General features: G+C 41.4%; 1 protein-coding gene and 1 long non-coding RNA gene across 3 annotated transcripts in view; one reads left to right on the top strand and one right to left on the bottom strand.

Annotated features, from left to right (window-relative positions):
- The window catches only part of KCTD8 (potassium channel tetramerization domain containing 8), a 66,961-nt gene extending 58,628 nt beyond the window's left edge, over positions 1-8,333 (bottom strand). The window contains exon 1 of the mRNA XM_020786177.3: positions 7,439-8,333. Coding sequence (XP_020641836.1) covers positions 7,439-8,333 — 895 coding nt within the window. The remainder of the gene's footprint in view (positions 1-7,438) is intronic.
- Positions 7,488-15,730, top strand: LOC140707506 (uncharacterized). 2 transcript variants are annotated; one of them, XR_012087612.2, is made up of 2 exons: positions 7,488-7,574; positions 12,953-15,730. It is a non-coding gene; the product is annotated as an uncharacterized LOC140707506 (long non-coding RNA). The 2 variants fall into 2 exon arrangements; XR_013545847.1 differs by lacking the exon at positions 7,488-7,574 and adding an exon at positions 9,029-9,141.
- The last annotated feature ends 1,353 nt before the right edge of the window (positions 15,731-17,083 follow it).

The following is a 17,083-nucleotide window of genomic DNA, read 5'->3' as shown; positions in this document are numbered from 1 at the left end:
CCAGCCTCTGGCTACACAGCCAGATACCTAAACTACTGAGCTATCCAGCCAGCTGAGCATAACATAACATAACATAACATAACATAACATAACATAACATAACATAACATAACATAACATAACATAACATAACATAATAGTATGAAGCATAATCCCATAAATAAGACAGAAGTGTACAGGGTTTGGGTCTACAGCTTTTTTTCCTCCTTCATCAAGAAAGCCAGTAGGCTAGATCAAGAATGTAGAGCAGGTAACAGAACTTTTATTAGAAAGGTAAGAGGAACATCTGAAATTGAAAGACATATAGTACAAGTATACACGCAAGACCCACTGAATTTTTTTAATTATAATACAAAATAAACCTACTACTACACACAAAAAAACTATAAAAACAATACAAAACAATAAAATACAATTACACATGTGCTCCCATCACCTTCAGGACTAGCATTACACTTCATTCAATCCATTTTCACTCTAAAATGTCATTGTTTCTTCCCTTGGTGTATACCCCTTCCCTCTCCAAAATACATGTTCCAAAAATACATTCCATATATTCTTAAAATCATTATTTTTCAATTGGCCTCAAGACCCACTGAATTAATTGAGGCTAACACACCCCCAAAATGTGCTTGGAATGCAAATTTAAGAAATACTAGTCTTCAAGTACTGATAGTTATTTAATTATAAAAGATTGTGATGGCTGAGCATTGGTTAGGGCCCAAATACCAGCAGAGGGCCTCTTTCTGAGTGGACAACAGCTTCTTCAACACATCATTTTAGTCCCATCTGCAGCTTTCTCTATTTACTCAGCAGGAAGAAAGGAAGAAGTACTGTTGTTCCATTTGCCACACATAAGGACAGGGTATGATAGTAATCAAGCTGAGAAGGAGAAATACTACCACACTAAATAGAATAGGAATAGCTTTGACTTGTTTTTGGTTCCACTCCCCACTGTGACAGCAACTTCCTCCTCACTTTCTCATTGTCTACTTTGTAGAGGAAGAGGATGGCCGAGTGAGCCAGTGGTGAGAAAAGGGTATGGAGGAGATCAACAGCAGCAATTGCTCCTTTTCTCACCTCCTTGTGCTCCCCTCCTTGTTGCTGAAGTGACTTAAACTGTGCAGATGCTGGATGAATGCATGAGTGCTGTAATGGACTGGATAAAGGCCAATAAACTGAATCGGAATCCCAACAAGAAAGAGATTGCAAGTACCAGTGGTTCCAAGGTTGCCTGCCTTAGATGAGATTACACTGTCCCTGAAGGAATGGGTGCATAATTACTCCAGGATCTGTATCAGTCATTGGATGCCCAGGTGGACTCCATGACACAGAATGGGGATGGTTTTGATTGACCTGCCAGCCATATATTCCTAGACAGGGATAGCTTGCCCACACTAGTTCATGCACAGTTAGGCTGCTAATTAAATTACTGCAGTGGAGCTGCTCTTTAAGATGGCATGGAGGCTGCAGATAGTACAATATCCAGCCTCTAGGCTACTGACAGAATCCACTGTTTATAAAAAGGATAACCCTAGTTCTTGAAGTAGCACCTCTCCCTTTCCCTCAGAGGAGCCCTACTCAGTGTCCAACTCATAGTAGAAAAACCCTGCATGGGGATATGGGAGACAACCTTCTATGCTGTGGATTCTCTGCTGTGAAGTTGGAATCAAGTTGGCTATTTTACAGTCCTGATGACTAAAGTATTTTACAATCCTCATGGGAATTATAAATAAGACTGCTCCAGAATATATAAACTAACTTGACAGAAGATGAGAAACGCTTTACAATTTCTACTTGGGAAATACTAAACATATTAGTAATTGTATGTAAAATGAGAAAGCTATGCATTTCCCAGAAACCCAGTTCAGACTGATATAGAGGCCTTAACAGAATAGCTGGAGATTTGAGATATTATTTTCTTCAGCATAAGTAATAAGCAAAGTATTTTCTTCTAAAGGTAAGATTCTGAATAGATACAACACTATAAAAAGTTGACTGTTTTCACTGGTAACAGTGAGCAAAAAAGTATACAGTTATGTTCAGCAGGATATCTTGATTCATCCTCTATAGGGGCAGAGGAACTAGAAACCAAATTGCTAACATGTGCTGGATTATGGAGAAAGCCAGAGAGTTCCAGAAAATCATCTACTTCTGCTTCATTGACTACGCAAAAGCCTTTAACTGTGTAGACCACAGCAAACTATGGCAAGTCCTTAAAGAAATGGGAGTGCCTGACCACCTTAACCATCTCCTGAGAAATCTATATGTGGGACAGGAAGCAACAGTTAGAACTTGATATGGAACAACTGATTTGTTCTAAATTGAGAAAGGAGTATGACAAGGCTGTGTATTGTCCCCCTGCTTATTTAACTTATATGCAGAATACATCACGTGAAAGGCAGGACTAGATGAATCCCAAACTGGAATTAAGATTGCCAGAAGAAATATCAACAACCTCAGATATGCAGATGATACCACTCTGATGGCAGAAAGTGAGGAGGAATTAAGGAACCTTTTAATGAGGGTGGAAGAGGAGAGTGCAAAAAACGGTCTGAAGCTCAACTTCAAAAAAACTAAGATCATGGCCACTGGTGCCATCACCTCCTAGCAAAGAGAAGGGGAAGATATGGAGTCAGTGACAGATTATACTTTCTTGGGCTCCATGATCACTGCAGATGGTGACAGCAGCCATGAAATTAAAAGATGCTTGCTTCTAGGGAAGAAAGCGATGACAAACCTAGACAGCATCTTAAAAAACAGAGACATCACCTTGCCGACAAAGGTCCGCATAGCCAAAGCTTTTTTCCAGTAGCAATATATGGATGTGAGAGCTGAATCATAAAGAAGGCTGACCGCGAAGTATTGATGCTTTTGAATTGTGGTGCTGGAGGAGACTCTTGAGAGTCCCCTGGACTGCAAAGAGAACAAACCTATTAATTCTAAAGGAAATCAACCATGAGTACTCACTGGAAGGACAGATCCTGAAGCTGAGCCTCCAATACTTTGGCCATCTCATGAGAAGAGAAGACTCCCTAGAAAAGACCCTGATGAAAGTGTGAAGGCGAGAAGAAGATGAGAGATGACGAGATGGTTGGACAGTGTCATCGAAGCTACCAACATGAATTTGACCAAGTAGAAGACAAGAGGGCCAGGCAGTGGAAGACAGGAGGGCCTGGAGTGCTCTTGTCCATGGGGCCATGAAGAGTCGGACACGACTTAACGACTAAACAACAACAAAGGGGGGAAAACCATAAAAACATGTTTGTGATTTGACTATGGAAGATTGTCTTCAGACAAATGCTACCTCTGTGGGGTTGAAAATGAGGATGAGCAAATCCCCCTAGAGTCAGACATGGCTGGACAAATTGTCAAGGGGAACCTTTACCTTTACTTTAACATTACAATCCATATTAGTGGTAGAGTCATGGGGGGCATCAACATTGACCCCAAATGTTTCACAGAAAACCCAGTTATCCTTTTCCTTTTCTCTTTCTGCTGCTGTTGTAGGTAACTGTTCCAGATGAAGGAGAAGCCCACTGGAGCTAATCTTTCAGTAAAGCTGATAGGATAAAAGTACTTTGATTTTTCTTCCCTCTCTTTGCTGCAAGTTAATCAAATGTTTTCTGCATGTTGACAATTGATGGAAGAACGTGACAGAGCTGGCAAATCTGCTCATGATACTTGCATCTTCTGGACAGTGAGGTGAAGATTTTTAAAGCAGAACCTTATGATTTTAGAATTGCCTTTAGTGAACCTGAAGCCCATAGCCCCTTAAAATATACTAACACTACTTTTAAAAAGATGGTTATCATTTTAAACCATTATCTTCCTGTAGAAGCTCATACCACTTATTGAACAGAAATAAGAAGTGTCTCTGTGGATGAACTAGCATTAGGGCAACATTTTCATTTGTTTCATAGGGTGTCGTGAGGCTCAAAAACAGGCTTGGCAAAGGTTATTGGAGTTTTCTTTAGAAATCAGGTGGCAGAGAGCGACTTCAACTTCACTTGTTCTGGACACAAACTTTGGCTCTGCTTCAAGTTGCTCCAAGTGATCTCCCAAACACAGATAATGGACGGGAGGGAATCAGGACTACAGAAAGGTTAAAATGCCCTCCCACCCCATTAAAGCAGCCTTGATGTGGCTCTGACTACCATCTCTGCACCCATAATCAGGCAGTGCATACTATATACATTGCAAAAGATGTGTACCTTAACTATGATCATGCTGTTCATTGGATAGCTCAGTGATTTAGATATCCGGCTGTGGAGCCAGAGGTCAGGAATTTGATTCCCTACTGTGCCTTCTGCAAGTAGAGCCAGCCTGTGTGGCCTTGGGCAAGCTGCAGGGTCCCAGGATGCTCCCAGAAGAAGGGGGTGGCAAACCACTTCTGAGTGTTCTCTACCTGGAAAACCCTGGAAAGGATCACCATAAGTCAGAATCGACTTGAGGGCACATGATTTTTATTACTAGTTATATCCATGCTATTCACTCTTCACAAGGAGCTTGGTCCTCAGACTCAGTGCCCAATACCACCAGGCTCTGTAGAAGCCCTTCAGCATCAGTAAATCTTAGATCTAACTAATAATATGATTTCTAGCATAGAGCCTTGCAGGATTATTTTTTAAAAAAACAACAACAGAAATGTGGTATTTCATAAGAAGTGTTATTCTACTCATGGAAGTCACCATGTCCACAGATAAGACAGTTGATATGCAGGAATTTCAAGAGCTCACAAGTTTAAGAAGTGCATGAATTGACCTCAGAAATAGAAAAGAATCCTGTGGCACCTTAAAGACTAACAAGTTTTATTTGGAGTAAGCTTTCTTATAGGGCAGCCATGTCTGTGAAAATCCATAAATTACTTTCCATCTTATTTGGTTTGAGTTCTTATTTTTCAAAGTAAGAAACTGTAAGCATCTGCTAGCTACAAAGCTATTGGGCTAAAGTGCTCCAATTTCTTTTACCCAGCTTCCACCCAATTGAAGCTGTGACATAGACACACATAGGCATTCATGAGTAAATAAGAAAAATTACTCATAAAGGGCTTAACTCAAACCTTTCCAAGCATTTTAAGAAAAAGATTTAAACCTTCTGAATCTTGTGAATAAAAGTCTCTGCCAAATGATGTTCCCATTTTGGCCCAGAATTATTTGTTACTTATCATCCAACATAGCATGCATGTTGGAACGGTTAAAGATGCTGCAGTTTATTTGTCTGTTCGGAAACAATGTGAAGTCTGTTCTTTTATGTACACCCAGCTTTAAATGAGAGCTATTTAAATAATTTCACCTACTGTGAAGTTTGAACAACAACAGATCCTTTCAACAGTCACTGAGAAAACGAGATTCTTCTTGCTGTTTGTCCTTCACTAAAACGTGTCCAGATGGAGTCTGTTTACTTTGTAGTTAATGAGAATGGAAGGAAATGTAATGATAAAATATTTAACATCCTTCCTCGCGTCTAACATTGCGTGCATTAATCTTGTGCAAAGAAAGCTTTAGTTCAACAAAATCTATGAAATCCTCAAAGTCAAACTGGATAGCTCTCTGAAGCTTTAAAAAGGAGTTTCAGGTAACAGCAGTGGTTGTTATCACTTCAAAGTGCTCTGACAGGGGGAAGCTCCAAATTTTGATAAAGAGAAAACCCTTAAGATCTCAGTACCAAAGTCAGTTCCTCAGTTATTCTTAGCTGTGTGCTGTCACATCAGTTCTGACTTATGGCCATCCTTTTCGGGGTTTCCTATGTGTACAGTACTTAGAAATGATTTACTATTTCCTTCTTCTGGGGGCATCCTGGGACTGTGCAGCTTGTCCAAGGCCAGATAGGCTGGCTTTTCTGGAATGCATAATGGGTATTTCTGGAATTGAACTCCCAACATCTGGCTGCACAGCCAGATACCCAACTCACTATGCTACATTACCATCAAAATCACAATAATTATGGTTACTGGCCTCATCCCATCACAGTAAGGTTTCAGCTTATTTTCACTGATGTAAGTTCCTGTTATGAAAGCCAAACAAGAACTCTGCATCACAAGAAAATTCTAATAGACAAGATAAGCAAATTGAGGGTTCACATGCATGTAGCTCAAGCATGCACATTTGCCCACTCTGTGAATGTGGTAGCAAGTGATCATTTAAGTTACCACAGATTAAACTTTTATATTACCATTCCAAAATCACGTCAAATACTATTTTTCCAATGGAAGCAGTTCACTAATCTGGCTGTTAGTGATCAAGAATGTGAAGGAGAAGAGATGAACATGCATATGTGCGTTAGTCCTGGGAGAGCTGCATATCAGAAAAAGGAAATTTGCATCAAGAAGAACACCCTCCTTCCCATAAAGAGTCAACTTATTCTCCCACATATGTGTTATCTCCCACATCTCAAAAGCAAACACATGCATTTGCCTAAAACTATTTCCAATGAATGTTTTCTTTTTAAATTCTGAACTACAGTAGATTCAAACTTAGCTATACTTTAAGCAGATTGAAATAAATGGGACTTAAACGAGTCATGATTAATAAGCCTCACTGATTTCATTGTTCTGCAGTAAGTATGACTAGCCTGAATCCAGCTCACGGTTGAATGCTTGGCACAAATCCTGCTCTATTTCAAGAAACTATACATTGGAACTAGATGGTTGGGGAGTCTTCTTTTGCTCCCCCACACACAATTACAGTTTCAAAGACACTAATTAAGTAACATTCTTGGTGTTGTAACATACCTGGTATAGAGGCAATTGACTGGTACATTGTAACTTTTTTATCTCCTTTCTGAGCAAGAGGTTGCCAGATTTCTGTCATTCTACAGCGTCTATACACAAGTTCTTTTAGTGGTGTCGTTTTGCACGTATTGTCATTTATATACTGAAATCCCTAAAACCCTTGGCTTGCTAGGGGATATAAATTTTGAAAGAACTAAATACCCAGGCTCAAATCTTTCCTCAACTATGATAGCTTCTGGGTGATCTTGAGGCAGTCGTTGACTTTCACTTTAACCTACCTTGCAGGGTAAGTGTGAACATGAAATATCATGAAGCCTTTTTACACTGCTTTAAGCTCCTTAGTGAAATACAACCACTAGAACTACTACTACTACTAAATAAGGCACTGCTAAGTCCCTGTTTGCTTCAACCACACACATTCAGGCTTAGAGAGCTCCCACAGATATCTGCAGGGCAGAAACAGTGTGGTTTAGTAGATGGAGGATTGCGATGTCCTTACATCCTTGCCCTAAGGAAGCCTTTAGCGAAATAATGCTGAAGGAAAGACACTGTGGGTATTTGGAGTCATTTTCTTCGGAACTCTTCTCACTTCTAAAGCGGAGGTCTTAAAAGCGATTTTAAGTGACCCCCCAGGCATAAACCAACCTTCTGCTTCCCAACTTTAACCTAGTGAGGTAACGGCGGCAGAAGAGCACAGGGACTTACTGTAGAAGATGTACTCGGTGTAACTGCTCCAGATCTTGTCCTCCCTGTACTGGTTAATGAAGGCTGCCGTACCGGTGGAATTGCAAGCCACCATGTGGAAGCCGGCTTCGGACAGGCGGTCGAAGGCCTGCTCCAGGTAAGTGAACTTCAGGTAGAAGCGGGACGTGTACTTCTCCGGCGGGCGATCCGGGTCTCGGCTCTCGTTGAGGGTGTCCCCGAAGATCTCCTTAGCCAGGGCGATCCTGCCGCACACCATGATCCTCGCCACCCGGCGGAACTTGGCGTCGGTCTGGTTATCCCGCACGGTGGTGTAGGAGCCCCGGTAGCCGACGGTGATGAAGCCGGCGCGCTTTTCGCCGGCGCGTTGCTGCTGAGGGAGAAGGAGCTCTCCGTTGCCCGGCGAGTTGCCGTCCTCCAGATCGCTCTGGCAGCCTTCGTCATTGAGCGAGCTCTGCTTGGTGACCTTGGGCGACAGCAGCTTGACCAGCTCGGCCAGCTGGAAGTATTCGGCCTCGCGCAGCAGGCGTTCCTTCTCCGGAAAGTGCTCTGGCAAAGCCAGCTGCTTGTCCCGCAGGTAATCCAGCACGTACCTGAAGAGGAAGCCGTCGCGGTCGATAAAAAAGCGCGCCCGGCTGTCCCGTGGCAGCTCCCGCGGGGCGCTCCGGCGGGGCGAGAACATGTGCGCCAAGGTGCTGTCCGGGACGCTCAGCAGCGTGGAGTGTTTGGTCACGTACACCTGCCCGCCCACGTTCAGCTCCACCACCTCTGGGAAAGCGCAGCCCCCCGCCGATGATGCCGCCGGCGAAGCACACGAAGACACCATGTCGCTAATGGGCAGGATAGTGGCGGTGGAGCCGCCGCCGCTGCCGGGGCCGCCGCTGTCCTTCAAGGCCATGACGGCTGTTGCTGCGGCGGCGGCGGCAGCTGCCGACGGCGACCTGAGGCCACTTTGCCTCAGCTAGCTCGGCTCACCGCACGAACGCGGACGGGATGGCCGCCGCCCTCCGCGCCCAGCCAAAGTGCCTTCGGACGCCTGAGGCGGGCAGACGGCTTCGCCCCACCCGGCCACCTTCTTCTTTCGCCACGTGCAGCCCAGCGCCGCCGTCCCGACCGACTCCGAGGCGGTTGTTCCCCCCCTTCTCCTCCGTGCTCCCCCTCCAAAGAGCTCCTCTCTGTCTCTACGCTTCACACCATTCCCCTCAAGAGTCGAGCGTCCGGAGCGCGCCTCCGCTTCTCCCGCCTTTTATTGCACTACAGGTTTTTCAACCCCCCTCAGCTGCGGAGTGGGTTTCGTGCGTTGCGCCCGACGACTGTCCTCGTGCGTTGCGCCCGACGACTGTCCTCGAGGAAAGGGCTTGCTTTTTTTGGCGGCTTGTCAAGCCAAACTCTGGTGGAAAGATGCTCTCTTTCTTTCCTTCGCTCCCCCCTGCCCCCAAGGCTCTTCTCCCATAACAATTCCCCCTTGGCGCCTCGCTCTTTCCTTAGGTCTTTCCTCTCAAGGTAGCGCTACAAACCTAGGGCGCTTCCTTCTGAAGCAGGACGGTTCCCGCTCCTCAGCCCTCTGCTGTTTGCAATCTGCACTGCCTGGTCGTATTAAGCTGTGGCGCAGCGGCGTGTCAAAAAGATGCACCTTCCGGATTGTGTAGCTGCTTACTGCAGCAGCAGCAGCAGCAGCAGCACAACCCCTGAGGAAACAGCCCCTGGTAGGACAACAGCCTCGCCCCGCAGCCAAGCAACTCCTCAAACCCAAGCAGCGACAGCAGCCTGGGAAAGCCATACTGGCCTAAAGCCCAGCTGCCTAAAGGAAGAGAGTGTGTGTGTGTGGGGGGGAGGGGGGGAGTGTACGGGGCAGGCTCTGTCCTTCACTAGGCTCTGGAAGATGAGGACAGATGGTGGCTGCCTTTCTCGTTTGTTTCGCATTCGGTCGCCCTCAAATGCTTCCTACATTAAAGGTCGAAGTACAAAATGTACTCCAGTTTCAGAGGTTGAAACTGGAGTACATTTTGGACCTGCTCCCCTCCCTGAGGATAAAACTGGATTTTTTCATGTACAGCAAGAACAAATAAGGGAAAAGATATAGCATGAAAGAAAGCTAAAGGGGAAAAGGACAATCAGACTCACTTCCGCCTTATTTTACTAATAGTTTCCCTTTCTTTCTTGTGTTTTACAAGAGCAAAGGATCAATGTTACTTCCAATGGAGATTTGAGGTGATGGGATAGTGTACAGTGGACCCTTGACTTACAGACTTTTTGAGTTACAGACTTCTCTGGCCACAAAATTTAGGTTTGACTTGCAGACTGAGATTTGACTTACAGACCAGAAAAAAACCAAAATGGAACAAAAACCTGTTACGGGATTAATCGGTTTTCAATGCACTGTAGGTCAATGGAGACTTGACTTACAGACTTTTTGACTTGAGAACCGCCTTCCAATATGGATTAAGTTCTCAAGTCAAGACCCCACTGTACTCTTTACAGGTTGTACCCAATGGAGGTGCAACCTGCATCCTGGGATTTCCCCTCACGACTACACACATATTCTCCATATACCGGCAATACCAGCAACTCTCTAGGTGATCTATAGTCCACTGTTGTTATTTCCCCATTGAAGTCTCCCATTTAATGTTAGGTTAGAAAATCAACTGAAATCCACACATTTCCACTCCAGCATAGTTTTGTGAGATGTGATGACGACTGTGTCCTAACAGACCATCTGAAAGAGCTATGTGCTCTTTCATCTCTGAAAACATGGTACAGTGGTATCTTGGTTTATAAATTTAATGTGTTCTCTGGAACATTTCATATTGTGAAAAATTCACAAACCAAAATGTGGTTTCCCATAGGAACGCATGCATGGGGGCGGCGCTATAAACCTTCCTTCCAGGTGCAATGCATCCTAGGGAAACTTGCTTCGCATTGCGAAAAAAAAATCATAAACCAAGGCATTATTTTCAATTGATTTTCATTTGTAAACCAAAAATTATGTTAACTGAGGTATTTATAAACCGAGGTACCACTGTACATATTAAATCTACACATACATGTTAGGTACCATGTTTTCCCCCAAATAAGACAGGGTCTTATATTAATTTCTGCTCCAAAAACGCATTAGGGCTTATTTTCAGGACATGTTTTATTTTACAGTCATGTCATCTTCTTCTGGTTGTTGCACAGTGGTGGAGGGTGGGGTTTCACTTAACTGGGGCTTATTTTTGGTGTAGGGCTTATATTTGGGGAAACAGGGTACATAGGATAATTAATATTAGATTTTCAAATAAGTTACATATACTGTACTCTGGGCGGTACAGTCCTCTGAAGGATACATATAGTGAACAACTTTAATTCAGGGATAAACTGAGCCAGCAGCTGCGCTCTACTTATCTCAGTCAACTAATTAGCGTATACACTAGCAGGATCATGAGAAGTGATTTAAGATGGCTCTGCAGTATTCAGGAATTGTAAACAGCTTAACATGGTGACAGGTTTGAGTGTGTCAGGAAAGATAGAACAATATCATCAGGAAGCCATATAGAGTATAGACTCCTCAAAAGATCACCAAGGCCCAATGGTCAGAGCTGAGATCCCAGGCTAAGATAAATCATTCTTAATGAATTAATTGTCACATTGATAGAAAAGTATTTATAGTTCCAATAATGATGGCAGTGTAGAAACTTGTCACAGCCAGCTATTGTGCAGCAGTACTGGACATTGCAGAAGAGCCAACCTGTGTGACTTTGGGCAAACTGCACAGCCCCAGAGTGGCTCTAGAACAGTGGTCCCCAACCTTTGGCCTCCAGATGTTCTTGGACTACAACTCCCAGAAACCTTCACCACCACCTCTGCTGGTCAGGATTTCTGGGAAATGAAGTCCAAAAACATCTGGAGGCCCATGGTTGGAGACCACTACTCTAGAAAAAGGGAATGGTAAACCATTATTGTTAATGCAAAGTGAAACTGGCAGTGCGGTTTTCATAAATAACATTGACACTTAGATAACACTTGTTCATATTATGAAGAAGAAGGCAATGATAAACCACTTCTGAATACCTACACCTTGGAAATGCTATGACACCATCTAAAACGAACAAAGGTTTAATGCTGGAAGATGAGAATCCCAGGTCAGAAGACAATCAATGACACTTTGATTCTGTAAACAGTAGGTGCCAGTACTGCTGGGTTGGTGGCATCTGCAGGTTCAGAAAATATGTGAGTAAATATGTCATTCATCATACTGTCATATTTCACTAAAAATAGATATCAGGCAGTCAGAAACATATGAAAGTTCAACAAAAGGAAGAAAGCTAAACAAAAAGATTCTGAATCAATCCTCTACCTTTTCAAAACAGACGAGGCATTACCACAAGCTAGCTCAAGCAATTATCCTTAGTAGAGAAGTAGATGAACAAAAACATAAAAAAATCATTTCAATATAGAGACTGTATGTGTGGCAATTGACAAGGAAGAAAAGCTGTCACATAAATTATGCAATTCTAGTCTGATGCTTTCAAAAGATAGTGACTTAGGGGAGATAATTAATGTTTTTGCAGAAGAAAAAACCTTAAATGAAGTAGTTTATCTATAAAATGCTTTAAGCAACACTGCCCTGTTGGAATTAAAAACACAGGACATATCTTTACCAGCACTAACAAAAAGTTAGTCAACAAGCTTTGTAAGATGTGTTACAATGAACAAAAACAGCAAAGAAGAGGAGGGTAGGTAGATTTTTAAAAATCTGTGCATACTGTCTTGTGAATTGTGATGGTGAAGCATTCTGCAATGGGTTTTAGAATTGAAAAAGCAACATTGATTTCATGCTTCACAAAACAGTATGAATAGGATTGGATTATGTTATGTGTGTGTGTTTATGAAGATGTGTTATAAATTTGTATTTGCAATTCTGGCTTATGGTCTGAGCAGAGGGACATGACACATTCTGAAATTCTGGGGTCATGTGGTGCCTATTGTACTGGGCTCCTGAAAGATCCCTAGATCCTCTCTAGAGACACTGCATTCATGCTACACTTTTAAACAGTAGTAATTTTACTTCATCAGTAAAGTGTTTATCTTCTGGACAGACCACATTCCCAATGCAATAGAAAGTAAATGATTTACTTCGCGAATACAAAATAAAGTACTTTGCTGTTGAAATAAACTATTTCTGTTTAAGAAGGTAAGTGCAAATGCACTTTTTTGCTAAAAATCACATGAAACATGGATATCAAAGTCTTCAAACAGACACTGCTGTACAAGGAAGAAATATTATATAATTAAGAATAATCATCATGTGCTGTCAAGTCAATTCTAACTTATGTCAACCCTTTTCAGGTTTTTCCAGGTAGAGAATACTCAGAAGTAATTTACCATTCCTCTCCTCTGGGGCATCCTGGGACTGTGTAGCTTTGCCCAAGGCCACACAACCACTTATTTTATAGTTTCTGTTAGTTTATAACAGAAGCTGTTGAGATATCTGTATAGAGGAACCATCGCTAAAGGTCTTTTTCACCTCCACCTTAGCCCAGCAGGAAGCACTGAAGAATCCATCTGACTGCTTGGTCAGGGAGACTCTCGACATATGACTGCTTGCAAAATTGCCTGTGCAACCAGTTAGACAACCAGCTGAACAAATGGAAATTGTGTTGGATGGCCATGAACACAACCTTATTTGAACCAGTGGAACCACTGACGGGAAGAGTTAATTTAAGCCATTATTGAAAATAAAGTGTATAATTGTCCCAAAGCGATAAAGAGTTTGTGTGCAGAGAAAAATATTTCATAGGAAACAGGATTTTTTTAACAGAACAAAATAGGTTATTCACAAGTTCATTTGCATATAAAAGGAATAGTACGCAATTACTTCTCTTCTCCTCATAAGACTACAAGGAAGCAATGTAATCAAAATGTAAAACCAGTACATCCTCACCTTGCAAGATGCAGCGTATAAAAGCAGAAGTCTCCCAAATGCATCATAAGGAAAAATTAATGATAGCACAGCAATACATGGGTAAGGTTAAAGGTGATGAGCTCTACATAGCAGTCTAATAAGTTAACATATGTAAATGCAATAGTATTCAGTGATGTCTTCCTCATAATAATGTAAATATGCATTTATTGTTAAGTACAAGGTTTCCAGTGAGGAAACTGTACTAATAAAAATATGAAAGAGAGAAGGTAATACATAGACAATAGTGGATTTGTCCTAAAGTCTCATGGACGTAACAACACTGAAAATAATGCTGAGGGTTAAAATTGGGATCTTAAAAACATTACAGAAAATGTATTGGATCACGACACAGATCATCATGAGCACTGTAATCCTACAGTGATTAGTCAAATGCCTAGAGGACGACCACAAACGGAACATAAATGAAACATTACTCTCCTACTTGTGTTCCCTAACCAGTGGTATTGGAAGGGATACTGATTTTCTATGCTACAGTCATTGGCACTGAAAGTTTTATGTCACTGATGCTTTGCCATTGATGAATCACCCTCATGAGAGTCAATGACTGTAGCTTCAAAAGCAGAAGGAAGAGGCAGGTATGCCTTTCAGTTTCATATAGTTTTATGGCAAGGACTATGAATCTGTGATGAAGCACAAGCTTGATGTGTAGGTTCAACTCTTGCTGTCTCCAATGGAAGAGATTAGGTAGCAGATGATGAGATCCTGGGATGCTCTGTTGACCAAAATAAATAGTTACATCTGGACTTCATGGGCTTACAGTTTGACCAGACATAAATTCCTACATCTATTTATGATACTAGGATAAATCTGTAAAGGGTTGCACCTGTCATTTGTTTCCTCTTTATGTACAGTACTTGATTAACAATAATAAAAGACAGCTATGAGCACCCCAAAGTATATGGTGGGACTGGATTCAGACTACAGCATCAGGCTGCATATCCAGCTTGAAATTCTGGAAGTCTTGTCTGCACAGTGGAATAAACAAATAGGTTCTTTCAGACCCATGATCAGCTTTCATGAGAAATTAATTTCAGGTATTCATAAATGAGGCAACAATATACTCAAAATATTGTCTGCAACCTAAAGACTGGTCTCTCTGTAGTCTCTCTCTGTAATTGTATGTAGGAATTACTTAGATTCTTGCAAACCCTTCAAGGTCTGACACATTTAGTGGGGAAAATGTATTTTTAGAATCTACATCAATCAATGAGTAGCTCAGCATTTTTCTGCCCTATAAGATCACTATTCATTTCATTATAAATAAGGCAGTTTACCTATGTATTGGTTGAATAAGACTTTTCAAGGTTCCCCAAATTTTATGTAGTGACAGCTCTATAAATATATACATAAAAATAATAAAAAGGGGTTTTTTAAGCCTCTGAAGAAGATATTACAGGAAAATGCAACCTTAGAGTGAAAATGTGCCATATTATTCACATGGGATTTATAGACATTAATATCCAAGAATCTCTGTAATAGCGAGCTGTTTAAATGCTTACATAAAAATGGTCAGAAATAAGTAGGCGTCAGAGAAGATTTGTTCTAAAAATGAGATATTATAGTTATAACTTGAAACTTACTAGAAGATTATACAAATCGGGCTATTAAGCGGTAAAGTAGATAGATGAGATCAAATTATAGACAGAAATATAGAAAGTAGAGAAAGTTTATACATAAGATACTGGGAGTAATATGACATATGTAGCAATTTCCATCACTCTTCAGTGTGGAATGCAATTCACATTGGGTTTTAAAAACTATTTGAAAGGGGGGGAGGCAAAAAGCAAAGCCTAGCTGGCAAAAGATGTGGGTAACAATGGTAATAAAGTCTGACAAATGGTAAATATGTTCTGTTAGAGACATTTGGTAATAGGTTTCATAGAAAGGTTGAGTAAAATTTAGAGGCCTTTCAGAAACAACACATATCGCTTTGCATTTTCTTTTCATCATGCATCATCACACTCTTTGGTGCACCCAAATGTGACTCCCAATCTAATTTACCACCTTTCTGGATCTTCCTTCCACCTTCTCTTCCTCTGTCATCCAGCAACCCCAACCCAGGTGTCTTCACTTTATTCTCCCCTATTATATACTGCAATGTTGGAGCTTTTGTTCTTCCTGTGAAGAATGCCTGTATAGCAGTAATCTGACAGAGACTTTGGACCAGGATGTTCTCATCTTGGACATCACTGCACATAAGAAATACCGCAGCTTCCTGTACAAAGTGAAATAAAATATAAAAATTAGATGCTGGAAATTGATTAAAAGGGGTAGGAAACACAGAAGTTTGAACATGTACTGCAGATTTCCTGATTAGAGATGGGCACGAATTAAAACATTAATCACCAAATTCATTAAAAAATTATTAATTTATCAATTCATAGCTGTACGAATCAATACCCTTGATGAATCACAAATCAATGAATTTTATTGATTTTTTGATTCATATTGATGGATCTAGATCTATATCTATATCTATATATATCTATATCTATATCTGTATCTATATCTATATCTATATATCTATATCTATATCTATCTATCTATCTATCTATCTATATCTATATCTATATCTATATATCTATATCTATATCTATATCTATATCTATATCTATATCTATCTATCTATCTATCTATCTATCTATCTATCTATCTATCTATCTATCTATCTATCTATCTATATCTATATATATCTATATATATATACATACATATATATACATATATATATAAAGTAAGCAAGGCAGAACAACTGCATGATGAATGGGTATCATTTACACTTATATTTATTACCTTGCCCTTATCCCATATTGTGCATAAATGAATGCTCGGACATGTCCTTGAGGGGGGAAGTCTCCAAGTGGTCACATAGAAAAGGTTTTATCCTTAGAAAGGATAAAAGCGAGGGAGCCAACCTAACCTCCAAGGGACAGTATTCAACAGCCTGGGAGCAGCCACAGAGAGGCCCTCTATATCTCTGGGATATGCACGTAGATTGCAGATATATGGAGAAAGGTGCCATCATCATGCTCCCCACATGCCCAGTAAGTGTTGTAAAGGATGGTGTACTACCACAACAATTGCTAGGCAGTCCATCATTCATTCCAATTGACTGTTCTCCACTGAATCACCTAGGAAGGTGGAAACCAGCCAAACAAATACAAATATTCTGGGGCATCAATAAAATGATAGCCTTGCACAGGGCTGCAGTTCCTGCTGAATATGGTATTTTTGAACTCCAACTTTCATTGTTGTTGTTGTTGTTGTTGTTGTTGTTTAGTCATTAAGTCTTGTCCGACTCTTAGTGATCCCATGGACCAGAGCACACCAGGCCCTCCTGTCTTCCACTGCCTCCCGGAGTTGGGTCAAATTCATGTTGGTAGCTTCGATGACGCTGTCCAACCACCTTGTTTTCTGTCGTCCCCAAGCCTTCACATTTTCCCAACATCAGGGTCTTTCCCAGGGAGTCTTCTTTTCTCATCAGATGGCCAAAGTATTGGAGCCTCAGCTTCAGGATCTGTCCTTCCAGTGAGCACTCAGGGTTGATTTCCTTCAAAATGGATAGGTTTGTTCTCCTTGCAGTCCAGAGGACACTCAAGAGCCTCCTCCAGCACCACAATTCAAAAGCATCAATTCTATGGCAGTCAGCCTTCTTTATGGTCCAGCTCTCACTTCTGTACATC

The sequence above is a fragment of the Pogona vitticeps genome, chromosome 5 (assembly GCF_051106095.1).
Source record: "Pogona vitticeps strain Pit_001003342236 chromosome 5, PviZW2.1, whole genome shotgun sequence".
Classification (NCBI taxonomy): domain Eukaryota; kingdom Metazoa; phylum Chordata; class Lepidosauria; order Squamata; family Agamidae; genus Pogona; species Pogona vitticeps.
Note: the sequence above shows the minus strand (reverse complement) of the source record. Positions and strands in the feature narration are given on the sequence as shown.